The sequence below is a fragment of the Meriones unguiculatus genome, chromosome 1 (assembly GCF_030254825.1).
Source record: "Meriones unguiculatus strain TT.TT164.6M chromosome 1, Bangor_MerUng_6.1, whole genome shotgun sequence".
Lineage (NCBI taxonomy): Eukaryota > Metazoa > Chordata > Mammalia > Rodentia > Muridae > Meriones > Meriones unguiculatus.
Window position 1 is genome coordinate 19,158,903 of NC_083349.1, and position 26,903 is coordinate 19,185,805.

General features: G+C 52.5%; 2 protein-coding genes across 5 annotated transcripts in view; both read right to left on the bottom strand.

Annotated features, from left to right (window-relative positions):
• Positions 1–17,103, bottom strand: Dusp8 (dual specificity phosphatase 8). 4 transcript variants are annotated; one of them, XM_021655762.2, is made up of 7 exons: positions 16,962–17,103; positions 11,134–11,456; positions 9,508–9,646; positions 4,843–5,009; positions 4,035–4,194; positions 3,713–3,836; positions 1–3,480 (listed from the first exon to the last, which is right to left on the bottom strand). In XM_021655762.2, exons 2-7 carry the CDS (start codon positions 11,362–11,364, stop codon positions 2,376–2,378), a joined length of 1,926 nt encoding a protein of 641 aa, XP_021511437.1. In that variant the 5' UTR covers positions 11,365–11,456; positions 16,962–17,103; the 3' UTR covers positions 1–2,375. The 4 variants fall into 4 exon arrangements, with proteins under 4 accessions (XP_021511437.1, XP_021511435.1, XP_021511438.1 ...); XM_021655760.2 differs by lacking the exon at positions 16,962–17,103 and adding an exon at positions 16,127–16,487; XM_021655763.2 differs by lacking the exon at positions 16,962–17,103 and adding an exon at positions 15,751–15,910.
• The window catches only part of LOC132650958 (keratin-associated protein 5-4-like), a gene marked incomplete at its 5' end in the record, with an annotated part of 18,177 nt that continues 8,074 nt past the window's right edge, over positions 16,801–26,903 (bottom strand). The window contains 2 exons of the mRNA XM_060376279.1: positions 16,801–16,994; positions 17,102–17,242. Coding sequence (XP_060232262.1) covers positions 16,801–16,994; positions 17,102–17,242 — 335 coding nt within the window. The remainder of the gene's footprint in view (positions 16,995–17,101; positions 17,243–26,903) is intronic.

The following is a 26,903-nucleotide window of genomic DNA, read 5'->3' on the forward strand; positions in this document are numbered from 1 at the left end:
GAAAACATCAGTCTCATGATTTATTACAACACATTGTTTCAAATACAAAAGGAGGGACAGGAAAGTGCGGCCTCATGGGGCAAGGTCCCAAGGGGGAAGCTGGCATCCTGGTCCTCAAGGACCGGAAGCCTTGGGCAAGGGACCAGCCACCTCTCCTGTACTGGACTTTCCAGAAAACAACAGGAGGGGCCAGGTGCATTCTGGGCCATTCCAGTGCCGGCAGTGACCAGGTAGGAGGGGTGGGAGAGCAAGAGAGGACCCTATACCCTCCACACCTTGGACAGTGGGTAAAAAAGCCACCAGGGAAAGCCTGTGTTCCACCTCCAACACACAGGAGGGGGAACCGAGACCTTCTCCTCCATCTTGTCTGCTCACTTCAGGGAGACCAGGGTCATGAGTGAGTGAGAACAGAGACAGACTGAGGCTAATGGGCCCTATGTGTCCAGGATAGATGTCATATCTCCACCAAGAGAGGAGAGGAACCAGACCCAAGGGGAAGCTGTAGGGTCCAACTAGTGGCCCCTACCACTGTCTCCTGGACAGCAGTAGGGTGGGGGCATGGAGGGGGAAGCCAGTGAACCCTCCACACCCACGGTCACCTCAGAAATCCAATGACAGACAGGAGGCAGATTTACATAATTAATAATAATAATAATAATTAACCAATAATAATAAATACTTAAACCTCTAATCCATAGATTGCAAATACAACAATAGCTTATTTTCTCAGGGATCAGGAGAACTGGGACAGGACTTTTGCTGAAGGAGGAGGGTGACAGGAACATAGGGCAGTGGGCCAAAAGAAGAACAGATAGAAGGACACAGCAAGAGAGGTGGGGTAGAAGGGTGCCACCCTAGGTCTTTTCCAAGACTCTATCCTGCCCTAGCCACCTGTTAACAAACCCGTGGCTTCTTCCTCAAAGGACAGCCCGGCTCCTAGACTTGAGGACATCTGAGGGCTTATTCTGCCTCAAATGGGTCCCAAAGGGTCCGAGAGGATACTCAACAAGGATGGCTGGTACTTTTCTATCCTTGCTCCTAGACTGGCTCAGAGCCAAAACAAAGACAAACAAAACAAAAGAAAAAAGCCACCTTGGGTGGAGTCTAGCATATCATCTTGAAGACAGTGGGAAAGTACCCTGGGAAGGGAGCATACAGAGGGACTCTCTCCTCAGAGCCCCTGTGGGCAGTCATGAGGGACTTCCCCAGCATCTGTGGTTAGGTGGGGTCTTTCTCTGCTTGGAGACAGTTCTCCCGAAGCTGAGATCCCCACTTCCTGGAAGCCTAAGGGCTTGGTAGGTGCTTTACTCCATCTGCAAGAACGAACGCCTGCTTCAGAGGCCCCTCAACCTGCAGGTGCACCTGAATTCCAAGTCCTCCCTGGAACAGGAACAGCCCAGAATGAGAGCTTGGATCTACTCCTGTTCCTACTGGACCCAGAGCTCCCCTCTGACCAGCAGAGATAGCCCTTGCCAGCCCCAGAGAATTAACTCCAGCTGGCATTGGACACAGCCCCCGTCCATCATTCTTGGGGAGTCTACTGGGCTTCCCAATGGGCAGGGGCACCTGCAAAAGAAAGAGAGAAGCCTTCTCTGAATGGCCTCCTGGGCCCTTCTAAGGAACTGGACCTCACTCTCACAGGAGTGTGAACCCTCCTCCTCCATCCTTGTTTGAGCCTCATCTGGCTTTAAGGAACCCCCTAGTCCAAGTCTCCCTGAAAACTCTGGTCCATTGGGCCCAGTGCCCACCAACACCTGCCAGGAAACAACTCTGGGGCAAAGGGCAGAGAGGGCATCCCTATGCCACTAAGACTTGGCAACTTGAGGTGTGGGGGCACTGCTGGTGGGTCCTTGTGCAGGGACACTAGCGTCTCTCCCTCCCCTTCCCTATGGCTTTGCTGCCGAGCCCAAGACAGGAGAGACAGGAGAGGAGAGCCCAGGAGAGGAGGGAAAAGGAAGGGCAAGGGGTCTGCGGCTCAGTTTGTGACAAATAAGGGTTTGGGTTTTGTTGTTTTCATTTTCCCCCTTTTTCTTATGTAAAAAGTGCAGGAAAGCTGGGCAGCTCTTTGCAAGGTCAGTAATGTTTCCAGAGGGAAGGGGCAAAGAGGGGTCCAGGCCTGTCAACCCAACTTGGGATTGAAGGTGGCCTCATATTGCTTAGAAACCTGTTTTAGTTTAAATACCAGACAGTAAAAACAGAGCTTTAGGGCTGCCCTACACAGTTGCCAGATCACTAGCTTAAATAAATAAAAAAATCGAAATATTTACTTCTTGATAAAAATTGCAGTAAAACCATTTACCGTTCTGTGTGTGTTATATATAATATATATTTATACCTGGCCTGGCTGGAGCAGGGGCGCAGGGACTCCTGAAGGGTCACGATACTTCGATGACCTCTACACTGCCGGAGAAGCTGGCTTGCTTGCCCAGGGCTGCCAGCTCCTCGCCACGTGCCCGCCCCTCCACCATGCCCTCTTCGAACTCCATCTGGCAGCTGCGCCTCTTGAACTGTGTATCTGCAGCAGGCTCCTCGGGCCAGCCGGTCCGCACATCCCGAGGTTCTGCCCGCATCTCCCGCCGCCGCAGGTCGCTGCTGCTGCTGCTGCTGCTGTTGCTGCTGCTACTGCTATTGCTGGTGCCACCGGGTCCAGGTGCGCCTGCGCTCGCCCGGCCGAAGGCGGAAAACAAGACTCCTGGACCCTGCGCACCCTCGGGGCTGAAGCACCAGGGTCCGTCGGGGGACGGTGTGCCAGGGGAGTCCAGCGGCGGCGCCCAGCCCCCGGGGCCAGCCGGTTGGCCAGGGCCTGGCAGCCCGGGCGCCGATAGGGCCGAGAGGCCGTGCCTTGGAGTCTGCCGGGCCGCGTCTCCAAAGTTCAGACCTAGGCCATGTGCGGGGGAGCGGGCGGGAGAACTGGCCGGGGGGCGTCGCCGGCGGGGTCGCGGACGACCCTCTGGAGCGGAGTCCGGGCTGTCTGGGCTGGGCGAGGGCAGGCCCACCGTGCCCCCAGACGGGCTGTCCAGCTTGCAGAGCTTCGGGGCTTCGCCAGGGTCAGGTGGGCCGGGAAAATCGGGCCTCCTGCTGGGTGCGTAGGCCGACTTGATGTCTAGGGAGAAGGAGCGCTTGAGGCGATTGGTGTCCTGGAGGCGGTCTGAGGAGAGGTGCAGGCCACGAAGGCCCTGCTGCAGTGCGCTGGTGGCTGGAGCTGTGCTGGGGATTAGAGCATCCGCTCCAGCGCCCGGGCTGCCCTCCTTGGCTGCGGCGGCGGCTGCCTCGCTTCCAGTGGCAGCGCTCTCTGAGGTAGATGGTGGCAGCCGGGGCAGTGGGACACCTGCTGCCGGGCCCATGAGGGGCTCAGGGGTCCCCAAGTGAGGTCCATCACTCTGCAGGGCAGCCAGTAGCTTCAGACTCCTCTCGTACTCCAGCAACTGGCCCAGGAAGTTGAAATTGGGCGAGATGGAAGGGCGGCGGTCCTTCACAAACCTAAGCAAGTAAGAGGCATCTCTGTTGGAACAGGCTTATCCCTGACTTTCCTCCTGGGCAGCACCCAATGCCATCTTTAAGTCCCCAAGCTCTGTGTTGGGCTCAGGCTTTCCCTCTCTGCCAGGGCAGTAATTTGTACAACCCAAGGAGGCGGAGAGAGCAACGGAGGGCAATGCTGTTAGCCCTTGGTTGTGGAGTTCCAGGTCCCTAGGGCCCAGGAGGGGAAGAATACCTGTATGCGTCGTCAGAAGACATGCCCATGGTTTTCATGATGTAGGCGATGGCGATGGTGGCAGAGCGGGAGATGCCAGCCAGACAGTGAACAATGACTTGGCAGCTGGACAGCTTAGCTTTATCTGGAGGCAGGTGGATGGTAGGGGATCAGGTAAGGGCTGAGAATGTACTGTTCCTCCCTACCCAGCCCTCCATATGGCAGACTGACTCCTCACAGCTGGGCGACCCCAGGGACAGTCCTCCCCTCCGCCTCTGTCCAGGCTTCCTCTAGCCAGCCTCCCACACTCTATAAAGACAGACAAATGCTCCCCTTCCCTCACCAATAAACTCAATGGACTTGTCCAGCCAGGGTAGCAGCTTTTCACAGTAGTTGTCATTGATGGGGATACGCATGAAACGGCTCTCACAGATGAAGTCCGGTTTAGGGCAGGAGTTGCTGGCATTGAGAACATAGCTTATTCCATTTTGGGTCATCAGATCCTGGCAGGGATAGGAAGATGGGTCAGAACAGGGTGGCAGAGAAAAGCAAAGGCCTCTAGAGGGAGAAGAGCTGAGAGTCTCTCTCCCTCTCTATCTCCCTCTCTCTGCCTAACAGAAATACTCTAAAGTCTTGTGATTTCCCCCACCCCCGGCAAGCCTCAGATTTTGTCCAGGATCTCACTATATGGGAAAAGACTGGGTCCAGAAATCACTTCTCATCTCAACCACGGGGCCCACAGGATAGGTACAGGAAGGATGGTTTCTGCAAGCCACACCCACAGCCTGCACTGGGCTCCCAGGAATTTTATGGTTGCCTGGGCGGTGCCTTCATCCTTTTCCCTCCTCACCATTTTTAAAACACGGGATTCTTTCAGAGCTGGCCAGCAGCCCAGTGACAGAAGCAGTTTGGCATGCAGGCTTCCAGCCCCACCACAGAAGAGACTGGGAGCCTGCTTTTCCACCCAGCCTCTGCTGGGTTCGTCCCTGGGCCGTGCTATAGTCCAGCGGGTTGGGGGGCTCTGTGTCCTCCTATGCTCCCACCTCATACTCATCTGATTACTGGCTCTTCCTCTCAGATCACCTTAGGACCCAATTCCAGAGCCCCTCCCCCTTCTTTCCCCCATCAGCAGTGAGCCCCTGTGCACTCACCTTGTTCAAGACATCTTTCTGAGAGCCCAGGTAGAGGTGAGGCAGGATACGGGTCAGGCCCACGCTGGGCACAGGTAGGCAGGGCTGAGAGAGGCTCATGGATGGTAGGGTAGCAGGTTTGCCCTCACAGAGGCCAGGGAAGCAGGAGGAGAAGGTGGCAAAGCCCCCTGTTGGAGGAGACACAGGAGGCTCTTTAGGAGGCTGGCCAGCTTGGGCCTGGAGAGAGTTCTTCTGGGCTCAGCCACACCCTGCAGCCCCCAAGCCCAGCCTTCTTCTGGCCTAGCACCTGGGCTCCTGCTGGCAGGCTTCTTGCTCTTCTCTGCAGCACTGGGGGTGTGCTGCTGCCCATTTAGAGCAGGCATCTACGCCCACATTCCTCCTCAGGCTAATTAGGGACTGGCTCAGGGGCACTGCTTTGATGCCCATAAATGTGGGTTCAAGGTGGCCCGTCAGCACAGCACACGGGAGCCAGGCAGGGGATGGCTTAGACCTCAAGGGTCTCTTATTCTCTAGTTATGACAAGGTTAAGTCCTTCTCCAGCCCTTGGCCTGGGGCCAGGCTGGCACTTAGCCTCTCTCCATGCTGATGCAATCCTTCCCTGACTCCAGCTGGCTGGAAGCCACAAGCCTGGGCTCCAGTGCCAGGCCTGGGAGGAAAGGGCTTCTGAGGTGGGGCCTCTTTGGGCATGACATCACCCACTGGAATTGCCATAGCCCACAGGGCATTTGTGGTTCAGTCATGGCTCCAGTCTACCTAGCAGATGACGGAGAAGCAGAGGAGCCTGCACATGGGGTCCACACAGCCTGTTCCCCATGACTATTGTCCAGATACATCCAAGATCTGGACTCTGGGTTAGGGAAGGGAATCTTCCACCAGTTTGAGATATCCAAGCTGGCTTCTCTGGTATGTCTGACTCAGTGACCACAGGCTAGGCATGTCTCTGGCCTCAGTTTCCTTATTTTCCTGCCACAAAACATTGTTGAAAGGCTCAAAGAAGAAAACAATTATAAAGACATGAAAATAGGCCCAGCCACATTGAGCCTGGCTGGGGCTCATCCAGAAACTGGATAGCATCTATCTGGTCACCACCAGTTCTCAGCATGGTGAAGTGAGCTCATCAGAACAGGACTCTCTATACTCTACAATGACAAGTTCTGACAAGCAAGGGTTGTCTCGAGGGCTCAGTTTCTGGTCTAAATCATACCACCCAGAGTATAGGACACCTGGGGATTAGACCCACTGTGCCCCGTGGGAGGAAGTAAGGATAGAACTCTGGACGTACACACGGACAAACACACATGAACACACACGCACGCACTCACGCACGCTTTGCTTTCCCCTGGGTCTGGAGAGAGGCAGGTACCAAGGACCTCTGTAATCTCTGAGAACAGGGAATCTGTCACTTCCACCTTCCTACTAGCCCAGCTCACAGATAATATATACAACCCTTCAACCAGCATATCTGTTTTGGCTGCTCCCTCTTCCCTCAACGAAATCTTCCCCTTGGGGGCCTCAGAGGAGAAGCAGTCCCTCCTTAGGAACTAGTTAGCCAGACAGGATGGCACAGGTTATGGTGGTGGTACCAGCAATGTTGCGGCTTACATGTAGGTACTCCAAGGGAGAGGCTGAGTTGGGTATTGTGGGGTCTGTGACCGATCAGGGCCAGGCCCTAGAGGGATGGTGCTTCTGCAAAGCCTCTTCCCTAGATTCCCTTTTGTCTTTGTTATTTTCCCTGGAGCCCGGGTCTTAGTCTTTCCTTTACAACCTGTCCAAAGGGGAGCATGCATTCTACCAGAGACCCCTGGCCAGCCCTACCCAGAGGAGGGAGGTGCAAATGTTTCTGCCAAGCATAGCCATCTCAGACTTCTCATCTTAGAAGGCTCCTAGGGTGAACTGAGGCCCTTAAGCACCCTTTCAGATGCCTCCTATGGACTCTATCCCTCCAGGGCCTGAGGTTTCAGTGATTTGGGAGCTATCCCAGGCTACATAAGTGGGTGAAAATGGGGTCACTCAAGTGAGTGAACCTCAGCTAGTTGTAAGTCTCTTGAAGGCCTAGACAATTCTCTGGCATCCCTGAAGCTCATTCTCCTATAGAATATTCTCATATACTACCCCTATCCCTATGTTTGAGAGGCCAGAGACAGTGCCCTTATCCTGATGATTATAAGACATACAGAAACATACATTTGTTTGTGCAATGGACATGGTACAGGCTACTGATGGTCAGGCAGGCTTGCTGTTCTCATTACAACCACCTACCCGCCAGGGTCTGGGGCATGTTGGCATCTCCAGGCCCCTGGTTGGGCTGTAGAGACTGTTTGTCCCATAGCTGTGACATCACTGGTTCACATTCCACAGTGATGGCCCAACCGTAGGCTGCACCAGCTCCTGGCTAAGGGTCTGCATGCCTGCTGTTTGAAAGGCTAAAGCCTTTCCTTCCTCTTGCTTTCTATAGGAATGCACATTGTGATGGTCAATGCTGTCAACCTGACAGAATCTAGAATCGCTTGGGAGAGGATTCTCTGGCATGCCTGAGGGGAAGGATCTTGACTATGTTCATTGATATGGGAAGACCCATTTTAACTGTGGACAGAACCATTCCCTGGGCAGGGGATCCTGGACAGTACAAAGTGCAGAAAGTGAGTTGAGCAGCAGCCCACCCATATTCACGGTTCTATTCCTGATTGTGGATGTGATGTGATCAGTTTCTTCAGACTTCTGTTGTCTTAATTTCTCCACCATGATGGTCATATTCTTATGTGAGCCAGATAAACCCTTCCTCGTGGAAGTTGCATTTGACCAGGCATTTGGTCGGGGGGGGGGACTAAGTTCCTTACAGTGCCCCCATAATACCACTGTGGGGCATTGCTTGAGTTCCTGGCACCCTGTCCTGATTCCCTTCACTCACTGGTCATTCCTATCTCTTTGAGCTTCCTGTGAGCACCAGCCAGAGGGGTAGTACTTAAAGGCCCAACCTCCTGTATTTGTTCACAAGGCCAAGGAGCTCTGTGTGTTGTGAAATCACCCTTAGCCTCTGATCAGTAGTCTGCTTCTGACTATATACAAGCTCAGCAGGGGCTGGGCCAATGTGATGCCATTTTGAGCCTGTCTCACACTGAATTGACCAGGAGAACTCCCTAGCTCAGTGTTTGGATGAAAGAGGACAAGGACGCAAACTTGACATGGCAGACTGGAGGGAACTGGCTAGAGGGCAACCAGGTCCAGATGAACCAACTCTCTCAGAGGATCCCAGCCCAGGGCTACCCAAGCCTCCAACTGTCCTTGCCTCTTGCCCCTAAGAGACAGACACTGCCAGGTTGGGGTTGTCCTTCTAGGGCCAGGAAGGGTGCTGCTCTGGGGCCCTTTGTATTTTCGGAAGGACTCCGTGCTTCCGTTCATGACTAGGGTGGTGAGTTAGGCCGTGGAGGGATTCCTGTAGGCCTAGTAGGCTTGTAAAAAGGCTCAGACTCCTCTCCATCCCAAACTAAGCCTGGGAGGCTGGCGCTAGGGTACAGCTATGTGGTTTCTGGTTCCAAGAATTCATATACATATGCATGATAAATCATGAATCCTACCTAGACAGGCTCAGCATCTATACAGATATCAGAGGTAGGGCGCATGTACATACACATATGGCTGATACCACAGGCTTAGGGCACGTAGACACACAGATATGCTTGGACCATAATGGCTCAGAGTGTGGTAGGATGGAACTCATTCAAACGTACACAGAGACACTTGCCCTACCCATCATACTGAGCCTCCAAATCACCTCAAAGCACCTCAGGTTGGCTTCATCTACCTAGCTCCTACCTAACAGTTTGGTTAAAACAGCCCAGGCCCTCCCATTCTTCCTCTCAGGTTGGGCTTGATGCCGTGGTGCTCATAGAATTCTGGTGCCACTGAATGGGCCTGGCCACCTACTACTTCTTCCACTCCATAGGCGGTGGGTGTGGAGAACACTCCATCATCTATGTGCCATGCAGAGGCTACCGGCATGGGCAGAGGGCACCAGCAAAGGCCCCAGATTCCAGCCAACCAGGGCAGGCATCCTGCAACAAGCCCACTCTAACAGCTGTTCAGGAATATAGGCTGCCTCCCAGGGAGGTAGATTCTACAAAAGCCCTTTCAGCCGCGGCCTGAAGATGAGTGTGCCTAAGCACATGGCAGAGAGTGGGAGTGTGAGATGTGAGTCAGCGGGTGTGGATGACTCTGAGTAGGGGTTGGAGGCCAGCTGGCCAGGCTGCTTTTGGAGCACAGGTAGCCTAGAGAGATGCTCTGCTGGTCCCTTAGGTAGCAGCCATGATGGAGTAGGCTGTTGTGAGAGAAGCTGTAGCCAGCTGGCACCTTCTCTGAGGAAGCCACCTGCTGTGTGACCAGTTCTGGGATAGTCTGAGGTTTTTAGGAGATAGCGCCTTCACTTCCTCTCCTTGAAACAGAGATATTGTTGCCTGGGTCCCTGGCTACCAATAACTTGGCTTGGAGGGTTCCTGCTTGTCCACCTCTTCTGCTGTTGCAGGTAGAAGTTGGTTTGGGGACGGTCAGAGGTGCTGGGATCCCCCTACTGTCCCAGCAGTTGTGCGACTCTGACGTTCCTGGTCCTAGCCAGTGCGTGGGAAGGCGTGAGAAGGTATCCCATAGCCCTGGCTCATTGCTGGAGCTCACCTGTGAGGATGGCCACGCTGTCGAAGCAGCCGTCCAGCTTGCTGAGCAGGATGGACAGGAAGCTGTCTGCTGCCAGCACGCTGGCATCTCGTGTGCTCTGGTCATACACCACCACATCCTGTGGTTCTGTGGCATCCACCTAGGGGGGTCATAAGGGCAAAAGTTAGGCCATTTGGAAGAGTGAGCTGCCAGAGGACAGGAGGCAGGGAGCTGGCGTCATCTTTCCTCCCACTCCATCTGCTAGATGCACAAGTATGTGCACACGTGGACGGACAGAAAACCCTTGGCTCCAGTAAGAGGCTTTGCACCGGGCAGAGACTGGGGGTGGGGGTGACTTGAATTCTAAGTAGCCTTCACGGCAAAAGCACTAGAACCAAAAGTGTTAAGGTAGCATCGATGATTGTAATGGGGCCCCAGAGACACATGCACACAGCCCCAGGCACACACACACACAGCCCGGCTGGCTCCTAGGCTTTCTGGAAGGCCAGGACTTCTCTTTTCTTATTTATTCTTCCTCAGCTTCTGATGGAGAAAACGAGGCTACAATAGGACTCCCCTCCCCAAACACCACCAGGTCAGGCGGCAGAAGCTGTAAGCTGGGGTTCCTTTTGCCCTTATCCCCGCTGTGGTGGCCTTAGGGCCAGATGTTGAGGGGCTTTTGCTCAGACAGACTGATGGCTCCGCCTCCCAAGCACACTCAGTCTTTAAGCCAGCTGAGCTGTCAACCCCAGGCTGGATGATGTCATAGGCAGCCAATAGGATTGCACGCTGGCTGGAGTCCTCGCTGGGGGTGATTAATCACTGGATTCCCTTCATTGGCACCACAGGGAGCCAGTTCTGGCCTTGGAGTAGGGGATTCCCGACAAGCGGCATCCCACCTGGGTCTTCTCGCATCATAGCTTGGAGTCAGGCAGTTTGGAAATGTAAACCTTCCTAAATCCCCTGGTCTGTTGGTATGTCCTTCTAACCCAAAAGAGGTGGGAGAAGTTGGTAGCTGGTAGCCTATCCCGGGCCACACATGCTCCTGGATAGGCTAGTTCCTCCCCAGCTGTTGTACTCGGTAGTCCTGGGGAGAAATCTGTCCCTTCCTCCCTGGAAGGACAGTCCTTCCTTGGGGCCACTGAGAACATTCTGGGTCACTGAAGACTCCAGGAGGTGGGGGGAGGAAGGGGGAGGCTAGTGAAATGGTCTGCCTAGTATAATCCCCTTGGTCACCCCCTCCTGGCCTCATCACAGCTAGAGTGGCCAATCCCAGCTGTCCTTGTCCTCAGAATGCATCATCCTGCTGCATCTACCCTGCTCTACCCTCGGCACCATCCCACTTCCCTTAGCCATTCAGCACTCCTCCCCCTGAATCTGCCTTGCATATGGGGAGACAAAGGGGCTCCCCACCACTTCTAGAGAAAGGCCTCACTAGAGAGGACTGCCCCATTCACGTTCAGAACTTCCAGCTGTGACCCCCAAGGAACCCAGTTTGGAATTAACGGACAGGGAAGAAGTAATGCTTGAGCAGAGGACTTTTGTACACTAGGCCTAGGAGCATCACTGCTTCTTTCAGAGGCAATGTATGCATGCTTGTTCAGGAATGGTCAGTCCAGGGTGTATGCAAGGGTGAGATGCGGGTACCTGGCTGCGTGTAGCAGGCTGGATAAGCTCGGCAATGGTCACTTTTCCCTGCTGAAGGCGCCTCTTCACCAGCTTGGAACAGCAGATATTCACAGAGCTCAGCACATGGCAGCTGTTGTACTCCACGAAGGATCGACTGTCAATGACCAAAGGGCCCCCAGGCCCGCCACGCAGCAGGCTGGCCAGTTTTTTGGCATCCATCACCTTCCTGGGGAGCCGGTCTCCAGCCATGGTGGGGTGGTAGGCAGTGGGGAAAGGGACCCCTGAAGTGCGGAAGGTGTGGCCTTGCAGCGTTCTGGGTACCCTAGTGCATGGCGCCAGACCTGGGGGAAAGGTGAGTGGTCAGTAGATGGTGGGATCTGGGTAGCTGTAGCTGGCCCCCCAGGAAGGCCCCACGTTTGACACCTGGCATGTCCTTTGGGCCCTTCCTCCTGGGTGGATAAACCACTGTCTTACCCAGTGGGGTGAGTACATAGAAGAGACCCTGACCACCCCCTGCTCTGTCTGGATTTTAGTGTAACGCAGAGGACAAATTAGGACACAAAAGGAAAGTCCTTATTATGGGCTCTGGGGTGCAGCTATACTTGTGCCTTCCAGAACCTCTTTCCTGCTGATCTCTACATTTTTCTCTTCTCAGGACCCTAGGATATAAAGCTTGTCTCCGTTCTTTTTCCCAGAACCCCCTCCCTTTCTTGACATAGTGATACATGGCCAATTCCCAGAATCCTCCTCCAGGAAAGGTTCACTAAGCTCATAATCTGGATGTTGATAAAGGAGCAGGACTCCCCCCCACCACCACCACCATGGGCTCCTAGAAGCTGAAGGCCAGGCTCTAGGGAGCTCCTGTTTTCTTGTTCCTGTCAGTGCACTCCACCCATTGCACAAAGGTTTGGGGCTTGTCAACTCTAGAATGAAGGTTAGGGTGCTTGGGGCTGCTGGACCTTCTGCATGGCCCTAGAAGCTCCTGGGTTGAAGAATGTGTGGAGGGACTAAAGATGGCATCAGGGGACCTAAAAGCCCTGACCTGCAGGCTCGATGACCCTCATCTGTCAGGTTCGGTCTCCCTTGCAGCCCCCAGGATGCATGCAGTGTCAGGATAATGAGTTTGCCTTAAAATGGGGAAACTGAGGCTTGAGGTGGAATAGCAGGGCAGGTACAATATGCACCAGCATCTAGCCTCACAAATGTAGTGGGGTAGGAAGGACCTTAGCTCTATAGACACTCACTCACACTCCTTCCTGGCTTGGTCCATTCCTATTCCTCCACTGCCAAGCTATGTGGGCAGCTTACATGGAGCTGCCATGCTGGTGCAAGGGCACAGCTTCCAGGACCTTGCCAGTGCACACTCAGTGGGGAACTTTGGGGTGCTAATTCCCGACATCTATGTGTGTGTCTCAGGTCCCTCTGCAAGTCCCTCACTGGGAAGCCAGGCTTGGGCTGGTTATACTGAGAACGCTCAACAGCAAATAGACTACTTGTGCAAGGGGTCCTCTGTCTGCTGCAAGCATTCTGACTCAACGCTTATATTAGATGTTTGGGGGCAATTCCCTGAGTTCTAACTAGAATTTTGCGTGAGGGAATAGCAGGCCAGAGGTTAGGCCAGAGGAAGGAGCAGGTCCCCTTACTAGCAGAGCTGAACAGTGGAACTAAAAGCCCAGGACTTTGGGAGGGCCCCAGTACAGGTGCAGAAAGGTCTTTGGTGAGTCCCTTGGCCCTGCCATCTACAAATTTCCACCTCCCCCCGGGTGAGTGGGATGGGTTCACTGCATCAAGAGAAGCAGAGAGCTACCAGTCTAAAGAGCTAGAAGGCACAGCCCTACCCTTTCTGCAGTAGCCCTTGAACTACCTCGAGGGAAATTTTGCTAGGGGAGCCCCATCTGAAAACCCTCATCACAAGAGGCTGAGGCTGAGGATGGCAGGGAAGGGAGGCCTGAGATCCAGAGGGCAGGGGAGAGCAGGTGGGATGGGGGCAGCTTTGTTCAGGCGGGTTACCTGTCCCTTCCTCTGCCTTCCAGAGAACCCTGAAAACCGGAGCTGGGCCCTATTAACCATTACAGTATTGTTATTTGCAGCGGAGGGAGACTCATTAGCAAGTTAGCACCTCCGCTGTTGCCATGGCAACAGCAGAGGTGCCAGGCAACGGCTGCTCCTACTGCAGCAGCCACTGAGCAGGCTGCTCTGCAGATCAGGCAGGTCTCCCTCCTCTGTGCTCCCACTCCTCCATGGCAGGTGCCCAGTAGCTCTGGCCTATTAATCAAAGACAGCAATGAAGCCCCTTACTCCAACCCTGCTCTACTCGGCTCTAATTATCAGGACCCAGCCCCACATCAGAGCTCATTGGCTCCCCATTCCTATGAGGCCATCTGTATACTGCACTGCAAAGATTTGGATGAGCCCTCTCACATAGGAAATCCTGCGCTAAGCTGGTCTTCAGTAGCACATCCTGACAGGCCCTCTTTGTACCCTCACCCCTGGCTTCCTCGGTGTTGGGCATCAGGCCTAGAGTTTGATAGAATTCACTGGGGCTAGAAATAGAGATGCAGGGTCAGTTCTGAGAAGGTCAGCAGGGTCCAGATAGGTTATGCAAAATCTGAGCAAAGCATATGCTCTAAAGCGCTCCCTGCCCAGTCCTTTCTAGGGAGAACAGCTATCAGCCTGGTCTTCTAGAACTTTGAATGGATTTGGAGGGTGGTCATAACCCTCTATGCTGGGGCCGCAGGTCTTCATCAAAGAATTTTGAGCCAGGAGGCAAACGGTCCTAGTCAAAGGCAGGAGGCGGCCTCTCCCAGGCCACGCCCAGCCAATGGCCACGCCCCTCAGGGAGGTCCCAGACAGCCCCCAATGCTGGAGGCGAGGCCCACAGCTCAGCCCTTGTGTTCCCTGGGCACAGGAACACACCCCTTTACACACTGGCAGATGCATGCCTTATTAACAATCTATCTTTTCCCTGAGTGCAATTACACATGTGTCCATCTGCACACACAGAAGGCATTACAGTCTCTTGGAGTGGATAACTTAATATACAGTTGCACACACATCCTTGCCTTCTGCATACCAAAGCCCTCGGTGCTCCCACATCAAGTGCCAGCCCATCACCTTTCACACTGGGGTTCCCACACAGCATGTTCTGGTCCCTGCGTCCTCACCAATCTACATCCTGCTCAGTGTCTAGAGACAAGAAACTCCCTACTTCCAGAGATGGCAACCAGGATCATTAGCCACTGTAAGACTGGGTCCCTTCTCACAATGGTCTGACCTGAATCACTGTTCACAGTCAGACAGGCTCTCAGGAAAGAGCCAGAAGTTAGGGGTTCAGGATGCTGATACACTAGTTCGCTGTCACACGGGGTACTTCTGAAGACTCGCAGGGACCAGCTCCTAGAGGGAGAGGCTCAAATGTTCCTGCATGGCAGTTGAGCTGGCGTGTGCTCAGGCCAGGCTCCCCTGCACCCGTCTCCCTCTCTGGGAGAGGGAACTAAAACACTGTCTCAATCAGGCTAGGCTGGGAAGAGACAGTGGGGGCCTGAGGGAGCTGTGGTTCTGACAGGTCCAGTCCGAAGTTCTCTGGATCACACAGTTCTTAGGATCACAGCATAACGATCTCTCCTGCTGTGGGTTCAGCCTCTGCTTCTTCTGTGAGCTGCATTTCCAAGTCACCCCAAACCCATGGATATACCCCACCAAAACACTGCCCACTTGAAACTTCTGGGCTGGGACCTCAGTATAAGCCCGAGAAGAGAAATGCTCGCGGGAGTCCTCTAGACACATTGACTTGAAGCATCTTTCTGCATCTGTGTTCAGCGCTAAATCCCCAGAGGCAGCCTCAAGTCTCCCCAAGGGCACGGGGCAGGAGGGAAAACGAGAACCTGCCCAGCAACTGTCCTGAGGTCCCCAAGCTGACTGCAGCAGTTAGACATAAAGACGAACCTACAGCTCCTGGTCACATGATCTGCTCATCTGTAGCAGGTGCTTGTTAACGAAACAGTAGGTGCAGATGCACGGGGACTCCGAGCTCCCTGCGTGGAGCCTGGCACTGGAGGCTATCCTCACCCACCCAGCTACCCTGAGGACAAGCAAGTGTGAGGGTGGGTCTACCCGTCACTAGATTTCCATGCTGAATTCACCCATGCAGCGAAAGAAGCTGTGCCCCTGGCCCGAAGCACCCCACCCCCACCCAAGCTGCACAACAGAGCATTGCGGATGCCACACGGGTCTCCCCCACCCCCATCACTGCACCACCAAGGCCCCCATTTCTCTGCTGCAAACGCAGCACGCCCTGCCAACAGGGAGGCGGAGGCAAATCTATCCCACAGGGTCCGACCGACTAGAAGCTGAGCCTGTCCTTGCTCCTTCACCTGCAAGGTTTGCCACCAGGGTACCAGCGGCGGCTGACTGGCCGCTCCCTCCGAAGGTGGGCAGATAGGCCAGGGAGACAGGCTGCAGGAGGCAGCCGTGCCGGCCCCTCCCCCAGCATCACGCCTGCTGCCTCTGCGTCGGGGAAGGATGTTCTTTACAATGCAGGGGCTAGCTAGCCCCCTGGTGTGGGGGTGACAGGACAGCCCTGAGAGAACCGGAGAGCGGGGGTCCTCGGGCTTCCCCTCCAGATACGGAGCCTACCGCAGGCCGGAGCCGATCCTCCGGCGTCGGAGGTTTCGCATCTCGCTGCCGGCTGCAGCAGCGGACGACCTTCTCCAATTCTGGCCGCCAGCGGGGGCGCCTTGCAGGGACTCTCAGCAATCTGTGCTGGATCTCAACCCTCCCCCGCGAATCCCCAGGTCCCTCAATGCATGTCCCTTCAGATGAGAAGGAATGTGCGGAGAAAGACAGCTCACTGCGGGCGCGGATCTGCAGCGCGCGCCGGTCACGGGGCAGAGCCATCCCCCTCGTCAAAGCTTCCAGGAGCCTCCTCCAGGGCGCATACCCCTTGAACCCTCCCGCACGCCCAGGGCCCACACGGTGCCCTGGACCGGACCGGTGCCCCCGCCCAGCTCACCTTGCTCTCGCTTGCCGTAGGGGTGCCCCCGATGCCGGTACCGCGCTCAGGGCGCCCGCTCCGCTCCTCCACCCATGGGCCCGTCGGGGGCCCGTGCAGCCGGGGCAAGGGCCGGAGAGGCGCGCGGGGCGCGTCGCCGCCGCCGCCGTCGTCGCCGCCGCCACCGCGGGGAGCGCTCGCTCGGGACAGAGCGCGCGCACTGCGGTCGGGCACGCGCGCTCACGGCGCGCATCCCAGCCCGCAGCTCGGCGGGCGCGGCCGGCGGCTCCGGCCCGGCTCAGCGTCCGGAGTCCGGCGTCCGGGGTGGGGCGGGGGTCCGCGGAGCCGGCTCGGCCACCGCGGGAGCCGCGAGTGACAGGCCCGGGGCGGAGGGCGGGGCTGCCGGTGGGGATGAGGTCATGCCGAGCGAAAAAGCCCCTGACGTCACCTGCAGCCAATCAGAGTGAGCCGCTCGGGGGCAGGTGACGTCAGCGGAGCGGGCGCTGGGTGCGGAGCCCTGGCGGCGGCCGTGGGTCTCTCTGCCACCGCCCTCCGTCCCCCGCGCCCCGCGCTCCTCGGGCATCGGTTCTTAAAGGGACCATACACGCCGGGGCTCTCCGCCTCCAGGAAGCCTCCCGGCACAGGGCTCCCGGTGGCCCCAAGAACCCTCAGCCTCGTGGCACTCTGACCCGCGCCTACTGTCCCAGTATGCGAGGGTCCTTTTCTCCCGGCCTGAACTGGAGCTGTCGCCGGTTTCTCTGCTCCCCTAGCCTTTGTTCGCGTGGGGCCGCCCTCCGAGAGTGCGGCTCTCCAGCCCAGGGGCAATCCGGGCACACAGTCAGGATGAGCGCCTTACCTGCAGCGTCCACGTTTGTCTTCTCCGCGACCCCTGGAGGTGGAAGCCCAGCTCTCCACCTTGCGGGAGAAGCTCCGAGGCGATGTGGTTTGCCTCGGGTCAGTCATCCCGGGAACTCGGGGGCGGGGCTCCAGACCCACCGGTGCGCTTCCCAGAGCGGCGCTGCCCCCTACCTATGACATCCAGCCCTTGACGCTTCCAATGAGAAGCCGCCTGGAAATAGTTCTGTGCTCCCACCCCGACATCTCCCCTGCCCGCTGGGGACTGTCGGCCCCATCCCACTGTGCGAACACAACCACGTGAGCACTCAGAACACAACATGGGTAATTACAACTAGGGCAGAAATACACAGGGGTCAGGCAGATCTGAGAGGAAGGGGAGTCTTGTGCCAAAGCGGTCCACCTGCAAACAGGAATCTCTTTGCCCCTAGTTTCCACCCTCCCCCAGGAATACATTATACAACCCAGGGTGTCCCAAAACTATTGTATCCAAGGCTGGTCTCAGCCTTCTGAGTGCTGAGATTACAAACACCCTCCACGATGCCAGACCAGACCACCTCAGGCGTCTCAAAAAAAAGTGCTCGACTAGGCTGCTGGGTGGACAAGAGAGGTGATCGGATAACACAAATCTCATGTGTGTATGTGTGCGTGTGTCCTGAATTTCCCCTGGAAGTACAGCCTGTCGCTAGGTGAAGGAAGGAGTTTGAGGGATGGCTGGTTGAACGAAGGGTCACAGAAAATAAAGCTGACACAAAGGAACACTCCCATGCTAGTGTAGGCTGGGTGAATACAACAAACAGCAGTGGGTGCTGGTCAAGGTGCAGGGACCTTCTCCACCCTACTGTATCCTGCTTGGCTTGGTTCATCATAGCTGTTCAGAAAAGGCTTGCATAAACCTTGCTATGTAGCCCAAGGGGAGTCTGGGAGTCTAGGCTGGGATTAATACAGGTTGGAGGAAAGAAGTGTTCCTGGCTCAGAAATAGCACAAAACAAACAACTTGGAAGTGCTGCCAGGAAGGAAGCATGGGGAGCCCCAGGGATGTTTGGGGTTGGCACTGGGTTCAGGTCTTTCTCTCCCTGCCTCAGGCTGGGTCCTGCGTGGAGGCCTGCTGCTGAGGTAGCCCTGGAGACTGAAGAAGGCCAGCTCTATCGATTACTCGGGTCGGTGTTGGGGTGGGCATTGCTCATGTTCTGGCTTCCTGCCCACTCTGAGCCCAAGAAACGGAAAGGATGGGGGTGGGGGAGGGTAACTTGGGCTGAGACCTGGACAGATCCAGGTGGCAAGTGGGTCATTCGGAGACAGCAGCAAGCCTGAGAGGGCTTGGAGACTGAAGGTGATGGGCTGAAAATGGAGCTGTCAGTCTCCTGGTGTGTGTGGGGGGGGGGGGAGAGAAAGAGAGTGAGTGAGCTCACTTTTTACCATACCAGGCTCAGAAGGAGCCCGGCGGGAGGTCTAAGAGGTGCCCAGGTGAGGAGGAGTCTGGCAGGGAGGAAGTCTGAGAGTGCTCTCGGTTGGCTCTGCTGGACAGATTCTTGCCAGGTAGAGTAGCAGGGCACAGGTGACATGGAGGCACTTCTGGAAACCCCAGGTGGCTGGGATAGTCAGCAGCCTGTCCCCACACTTTTGAGACCAGGGCACAATATTGTTTTATTTTTGTTGTTGTTTTGTTTTTGTTTTTTTTTAACTTATTTTTTTTATTTATTACAATTTATTCACCTGTATCCCAGCTGTAGCCCCTTCCCTCATCTCCTCCCAATCCCGCCCTCCCTCCCTCTTCTCCTCCTCCCGTGTCACTCCCCGAGTCCACTGTTAGGGGAGGTCCTCCTCCCCTTCTTGGTTTTGGTTTTTTGAGACAGGGTTTTTCTGTGTAGCCTTGGTTGTCCTGGACTCGCCTTGAAGGCTGGCTCTGAACTCTCAGAGATCTTTCTGCCTCTGCCTCCCGAGTGCTGGGATTACAGGCGTGCACCACCATGCCCGGCGGGACACAATACTGAATATAATATACTCAAGTTGCAAACCAACAAACAAAACCTCAAAGTATTTCAAATAAGCTTGTAGTCTTGTGTTGGGACACCCTATGGTTATACACATAGGATCTGTGGAGGTCTTGCTACGCTCTGCCTCACATATGGCACTAGTTATGGTCCTTTCTGACACTACCTGCTCTGTAGACCTGTGCCTTCTGGGGAGGAGGGGCTGGGTTCTGCTCACCACCTTTGTCTTGTTTTCTCGAATCTCCAGGAGTGACACAGTCTTTTGGAGTGCTAGCCATATATATCCACAAACCGAGGGGGGATGAGAAGGGTCTGGAGCTGGCAAAGCAGTCTGGGGGGGGGGGAGGGTTCTTTCCTGTGCTGGATCCAGTCAGCAACCTCTGTGCCAAGGGAAAACAAGATCCAACCCTCTGACAGCCCTGTGGCCACTGGAGCCTGCAGGTGAGTGTACCCCCACCCCCCATTTCCCCAACCACGGCCTGAGGATGCCCTCTTGTGTTGACAGGATCCTACAGGTGCTAACCGAACTCACCAAGACTGAGGCAGTCCCGGCTGCTGCAGAGTGCAAAAAGCGAGTGAATGTTCATTCAAGGATCTGGCAGGTGCAGGGAGCTTGAGTCCCTCTGCTCTGTCTGCGAGCGCCCTCTGCCGCTCACAACAGTATGCCGCGCGGGCTAGCCGCCTGAGGTTCCCTAGGCTAGCTGCCTAGGAAAGAGGTTGCCATCGGGGTTGACCCAGTGACAAAGAGAAGTGAGTGTTCGGCAATCGGCTTCATTCTATGAGGCATGGGAACCATCTGTGCCTTTAGGCTGACCAGCCTGACTTCTAAGACAAGACACAGCAGATGAAATGTCAATACAACAGATGGCCCTTTCCTGATTTTTTTCTTTTAATATATATTTACCATTGTCACCACCACTGTGGCAGAGCCAGGGATCCAACCCGGTGCCTTATGGGTGTTAAGCAATCACTTTGTCACTGAACCACACCCTCAATCCTTATTTTGAAATTATATTTTATGGTCAAATACACGTCTACCCTTTCAACGTTGAAGAGCCTTGAGAATATTTAGGTTGCTATGTATCGCCACCACCATCCATCTGCAGAATTCTTCGTCTTTCTACAGAATAGAACATTGGTGCCTGCCAGAATTTATCCTTCTCAGCCCCATGTACCACAGTTCAAACTGATCAGTATATACATGTTTTTTAATTTTTAAAATAGGTGATTTTTATTCTTATACTTGTTTTTTAACAGATGAAGTGATTTTTAGGTCTTTATTTTCAGTGTACGTGAATGCTTACCTGCATTTATGGATGAGTGTGTTCGGTGGCCCCAGAAGCCAGAAGAGGACGTCACATGCCCTGGAACTTGGCTGGCTGTTATGAGCGACACGTAGGTGTTGGGAACTGAACCTGGGTCCTCTGCAAAAGCAGCAAGTGTTTTTAACTTCTCTCCAGTCCCCCTGCTACTACCCACCCCTTTAAAATTTAAAGTTAGCAGGCAAAGTTAGGGGTTTCATTATTGATCCTTTCACGCACACACCTCGCCGCTGCCCTCCACCATCCCTATCCTCTCTCTTTCTGGCAACTTTCCTTTCCCCCAAATAGCCCCCCCTTCCCTCACATGCCTTCCATTTTCCTCTCCTTCTCCTCTTCACATCCCTTAGGGTCCCTTCCCATTGTTCTCTTTTTAGTTTGTCCATAGGTGTGTGGGTTCTCACATGTGCTGGCTTACGTGCATTTGTGCACAAGTGGAGTGTATGTTTCTCTGTCACTCGTCACACCTGTTTCCTTTGAGGCAGGGTCTTTCCCTGAACCTAAGGCTTCTCCTTTTCTAGCCACGTTAGGAGCCAGCAAGGTTCAGAGACCCTTTGTCTTTACTCTCTCTAATGCTAGAGGCACAGGCATCTCTGAGACCTTGTTACGTGGGTACTCTTACCCAGACTCTGGTCCTCATGCTTGGGTAGGTAGCACTCTTATCATCTGAGCCATCCCTCCAGCCTTTACATATTTTAGATTCACACACACACACACACACACACACACCACCACCACCATCACCAAAAGTATCTAAGCTATTTTTCCGAGAGAAAACACGCAGTCCTTGTCTTTCTGAGTCTGACATGTTTCACTCAGTGCTCTAGTTCCATCCACTTTTGTGTGTATCTTCTCTAGCCATTTATCTGTGGATGGAGATCTAGGGTTGTTCCTGGCTACTGTAGCAGCAAATGTGGGTGTGCAAGTATCTCTGTGGAATGTGGACCTAGTCCTTTGGGTATATGGCCCTGAGTGCTGCAGTTGAGTTACATGGTTGTTCTATTTTTATTTGCTTGAAAAACATGCATACATCAGGGAAATGTTAATTAAAACCAGTTTGAAATTCCATCTTGCCCCAGTCAGAATCAAGGGAACAAGAGGAGCAGCTGCTGATGAGAATGTGGGAAAAGGGAAGCTTATTCTCTGCTGGCGGGAATGTAGACTGTTGTGGCCATTGTGGAAGCCAACGGGTTGACAATTGCATACATTAAAACAGACTCCCTTCTCCCCCCCCCCCAGTGGTTCTGATGGGTTAATGAGCGTTCAGACATAGATATGGAGACATGGTGTGTATTCTTTTGTTTTGCTTCTCCAAGCTGGGGAAACGCTTTCTCGTTGTTGTCCTCTCACAATCGTGTCTGTGTGCTGTGTTTCCAGGAGGTCTGCAGTAGTATTTGAACCGGTATTTATCCCCCACCCCCGCTTTCTGAGACAAGATGCTGCTCTGTAGCCCACACTGCCCTTGAACTCATTATACAGTCCAGGGAGGATTGGAATTCACTGTAATCCTACTACTTCAGCCTCCTGGGTGCTGGGATTACAGGTTTCTGACACCATAGCGACCACACATAGGGACCTACAGACGTAGTGAAACTACAAACACAGCCCAGGAGGACACCCACAAACCTGGCATTTTGTTTCTGTTGATGTGACAAATACCCTGTGTTATGTTGTGCAGACAATCCAACTGGTGTGCCCTCACGGGCCTTTAGGGACTCGACAACATCCTACATCACCACCTGCGTTCTGTGTTATCACCTGGGCCAGGTGCTCTACATATAATCCGTCTGCTGTTCCCAGCTGCTCTCTCTGCCTTGGTTGCTCTCCCTTTCCCTGCTCTCTCTGACTCTCTCTCTCAGTGCCCGCCCCACGCTCCTCTTTCTCTCCTCCTACACTGTCCACTGTCTCTCCATCTCTGTCTCTCTCTCCTCATTCCCCACCCCACACACGAAATCTCTTCATTCCAGATCTGTTGTAGCAGATCTGTCCTGTGTTGGCATTTTAATTTCTATTATTACACCCTGACCAAAAACATCTTTGGAGGAGAAAGGGTTTATTTGGCTAACAATTCTGGGTTATCTTTCAAATTTTTTTTTCTTAATACATGTGTATACATGTTTGAATGTGTGCAGGGATGTGCACATATATCTTTGAGTGTGCATAAATGTGTGTGGAAGTGAAAGGTTAATATCTGGTTTCTTCTTTAATTGCTTGCCACAGTATATTGGGCCAGGGTCTCTTATCTGAACGCAGAGCTCACGGTTTTAGTAAGGTTAGCTAGCTGGCTCATTCCAGGGTTGCCTTGTCTCTGTCTCCTGAGTGCTGGCTGGGATTAGAAGCAGCGCTGCCTGACATTTATGTAGATGCTGGGGATTCAAACTCAGGTTTGCACAGCAAGTGATTTGCCCACTGAGCCATCTCCCTGGGTGCCTTTTATTTATTTTTTATATATTAGATGATTTTTCTATCTTGGCTAACATATACAGCATGGCAGGCGTCATCTTTTCATGTGCCCTTTGTACACATTTCAGACTGTTTTTTTTTTTTTAAATGATGATACAACTAAACTTACAAAGAAACACGGGAGGTGGGGGGCAACAACAGGGTAACAAGTATCTAGCTGCCAGATGCAGCGGTTTCAACACTGTCCTGTTTTGTTGCTGTTGTTTTAGATTAGAAAATCAACAGGAAGGATCCCATCCTCGCCGCTTCCCACTGCCCCAGGCTGTTGGTATGTTAAAATTGTGTATACTGTGAAAGTGTATATGAATGTTTGCTCTCACTTGCCATTGTGTGCAGGTCAAGGGTTAGTTATGTTTTAGGAAGTCCAGGATATGTGTACACATGTTCAATGTTTTGTTTCTCTTTTGAATAACTCCCTTTAATTTTTAACATCATTGTATAGTAAAGTTGACTGTTGGTCTTTTACAGTTGTGTATAATATAAAAGTGTGTATGCATGCTTGTGCTCACTTGCCGCTGTGTGCGGGTGGGGCCAGAGAACAGCTTCCGGGAGCGGCTTCTCTCCTTCTACCATGTGGGTCACACGGATTAAACTCAGGACGTCAGGCTTGGCATTAGGCGTCTTTACCCACTGAGCTCTGTTATTGACCTAATCATACCTTCAACTCTGTTATCGTTTTTATTATTTTCCTTTGGTAGCACCGAGGGTGCAGCTCGTGGCCTCATATACCCTAGTTAAACATTATACTGCTGAGTCACATCCCCAGTCAGGAGTGGGTCCTAGGGAGGTGGCTTTACTGGCTGAGCCGTATTACAATTCTAGAAGTCACTATCTTAAGCATATCCAAGGGCCCATAGCTCAGCAGCATGAAGTAAACCCATGTCGGTCCCCACCATCCACCTCCAGACCTTTTCTGTGTTTTCAAACTGAAGCTCTCTCCCCACTAAATGCACACTCTCCTCCCTTCTCCGGCCCTTGGCTCCCCTACCCTGCTTTCTGTCTCTGTGGGGCTGTTGAATATAGGGACCTCCTCCAAATACAGTTGCAGAGCATTTGTCCATTTGTGCCCAGCTTGTTTCACCTTGTCCTCAAAGTCCATTCATGCTATAACAAATGTATGCTTCCCTTATAAGTCAATGGACACTTGGATTGCTTTTCCCCCCAGAATTACTAAAGATAGAGCCAGTGCTCCGGCATCACCAACAAGCCAGGCTTGCTCACTTATCCTTAATAAGCCAATAAAAGGAGCCAAATCAGGGGCTGGAGAAAAGGCTCAGCAAATAAGAGCTCATGCTGCTCCCAGCACCAAGATCAGACAGCTCACAACCACCTATAACTGCAGATCCAGGAGGACTGACACCCTCTTTTGTTTTCTATGGGTACCCACACACACATGGCATACACTCACATAATCTTTTTTTTTTTAAGAGCCAGAGACATAGAGAGATCTCAGTAGTTAACAGCACTGGCTACTCTTCCAGGACCTGTGATTTTATTCCCAGCACCCACAAAACAGCTCATAACTCTCTGTAACTCCAGTTTCAGAAGATCTGATATCCTCTTCTGGCTTCGTTGGGCACTGCACACATGTGGTGCAAGGACATACATGCAGGCAAACATCCATAAACATAATTTTTCAAATTTTATATATTTATTATTATTATCATTATTTCTTTTGGTTTTCTGAGACAGGGTTTCTCTGTGTAGCCTTGTCTTTCCTGGACTCACTTTGTAGACCAGGCTGGCCTTGAACTCAAGGAGATTCTCCCACCTCTGCCCCCCAGAGTGCTAGGATTATAGGCGTGCACCACATAATCTTTTTTAAAGAGCCAGATTAACAGTGAAAAGCAGGACAAAGATATTTATTCAATGTGGTCATATTGGGAAGACAAATAAAGAAATCCAGTGACTTCCGAATGCATCTTTGGAATTCCAGAATGAGATATGAGGTTAATAGAGGGCCAGAGTTGTGTGTAACATAGAGAGTGCTGAGGTTCGCTGTGACATTTTTCACACACAGGTCTCCCTATACTTTGTTCTCAGTCCCCAAAGTCTTCTGTCTCCCTCCTCCCCTCTAGAGAGAGAGGCCCTCTCCTCCTTTCAAACAGGGCCTCTGCTTTCTTGTGATGTGTTGTCCATTACCTTCTTTTGTTCTCTCACCTTCCCATAGTCCCTGTGCTGGTTAGTTTTGTCAACTTTTCACAGACTAGAGTCAGTTGAAGAGGAACCTCAGGTGAAGATCAGCCTCTATCAGATTGGTCTGTGGGAAGGGGCATGGGAGGAGAAGAGGGAGGGAGGGCAGAGTTGGGAGGGGACAAGGGAGGGGGCTACAGCTGGCATACAAAGTGAATAAATTGTAATAAAAGAATTTAAAAAATAAAATAAAATGTATACTATGTAAAAAAAAAAAGAAAGAAAAAGAGAGAACAAAACAAAAGTTTCTATACCAAATTGAGTTTGTCAGTGTTTTATCATATATATATCAAACTACAATTTTTACTATTCTTTTGGAATTTTGTAGAGACTTTGAATTTAAAGAAACTAAATTTTAAGCATTTGAATTTTTTGAGACTGTGGGACTTTTAATATTTGGAATGTTTATATTGTAGCGTTGATACCAATTCAGGATCTTGGGTATGAGCAAGAAAGAAAAGATCATGGCTTAACAGTGATCTCTTTGTGCGTCAAGTTGACAAGGTATCAGTTCTGGCTAGTTTCAAGTCAACTTGACCCAAGCTAGAGGCATCCAAGAGGAAGAAGCCTTAACTGAGACCACACCTCCATAATAATGACCTATAGATAAGCCTATAGGGCATTTTCTTAACTAGTGATTACTGGAGGAGAGCTCAGTTTATTGTGGGTGGGGCCGCCCGTGGGCTGATAATCCTAGGTTCTATAGGAAAGGAGGCTGGGTAAGCCACGGGGAGCAAGCCAATAAGCAGCATTCCTCCATGGCCTCTGTATCAGCCTCTGGCTCCAGGCTCCTGCCCTCTTTGGGTTCCTATCCTGACTTCCTTCAGGGAGGAGCAGCAATGAGGAAGCATAAGCCACATAAGCCCTTTCCTCCCTAAGCTGCTTTGGTCATGGTGTTTCATCACTGTAATAGTAACCCTAACTAGGACACACTATAATTATACCATTCCTCAGTCCCTTTCCTCTATCCAAATCGTCTCATGAATTCCCCTTATTCTTTCTCAAATTCATGCCCTCTTTTTCTTTATATACATCCAGAAATACAACCTGCTTGTTCTCTGTAATGTTACTTGTATGCATGTTTTCAGGGCAGAGGATTTAATACTGGGTAACCAATTGTGCTCTTCCCTGAGGAAGATCATTTGTCCCAGTTTCAGTATTCCATAGTCGCCTGTATTTCTTTGTCTTTATCTAGAATTAAGGCCTTGTAAGCTTTTCACTGTCCATGTTAGCTTGTCTATTGGTGTCATTCTTGTTCAGGTCATGTTTGGGTAAGCATGCTGGTGAGACTTCATGCTTGTAGCTTCTTACATTTCTAGGAGATAACTAGTTCACAGCAAACTTCCTGTCCCTCTGGCCCTTACAGTTTTACTACCCCTTCCTCAGTGATCCTGGAGTCTTAGTGCAGGAGTTATGCTGCAGATTTATCAGTTAGCACTGGGCTCCACAACTCTGCAATTTGATTGGTTGCGGTTTTTAGTAGTGGTGGTCTCCTTCTGTTGCAAAAGAGAAGTTTCTTTGATGAGGACTATGCTTTTCTGTGGTTATAAGGACAGATATTTAGATTATATTTAGGCATTATGTCGGTTTAGTAAATTGGTGGTAAAGGTTCTCTTCAAGATCCACGACTTCACTAGCCCTGGGTAAGTTGGCTAGGTTTCCAGTGTCAGGCTGATTTGCCTTTTGTGAAGCGGGTCTTAAATTCACCGGATCTGGCTGGGTGTGGAGGTTGGATGTTACTTGGTATTTTCCAAAGCCAAGAGTTTCTAAGGTAAGGTCCTTAAGTTTAGGATCACATTGTCTACAAATAGGGGTAATCTGACTTCTTTTACTTCTTTAGCTTGTCTTATGGTTCTAGGCAAGACTTTGAGCACTATATTGAATAAGGTGCAAAGTGGGCGTCCTCACCTCATTACTGATTTTAGAGGAAATACTTTTGTTTCCCCTTATCCCCACCCCCTATTCCATACAAT

Bases quoted from the DNA above. Each gene is read 5' to 3' on its own strand.
- Dusp8 (XM_021655762.2), bottom strand. From the start codon at position 11,364: ATGGCTGGAGACCGGCTCCCCAGGAAGGTGATGGATGCCAAAAAACTG. The intron at 4,195-4,842 runs GTGAGTGCACAG...TATCCCTGCCAG, and splicing joins AGAAAGATGTCTTGAACAAG to GATCTGATGACCCAAAATGG. The intron at 3,837-4,034 runs GTGAGGGAAGGG...ACCTGCCTCCAG, and splicing joins CAAGTCCATTGAGTTTATTG to ATAAAGCTAAGCTGTCCAGC.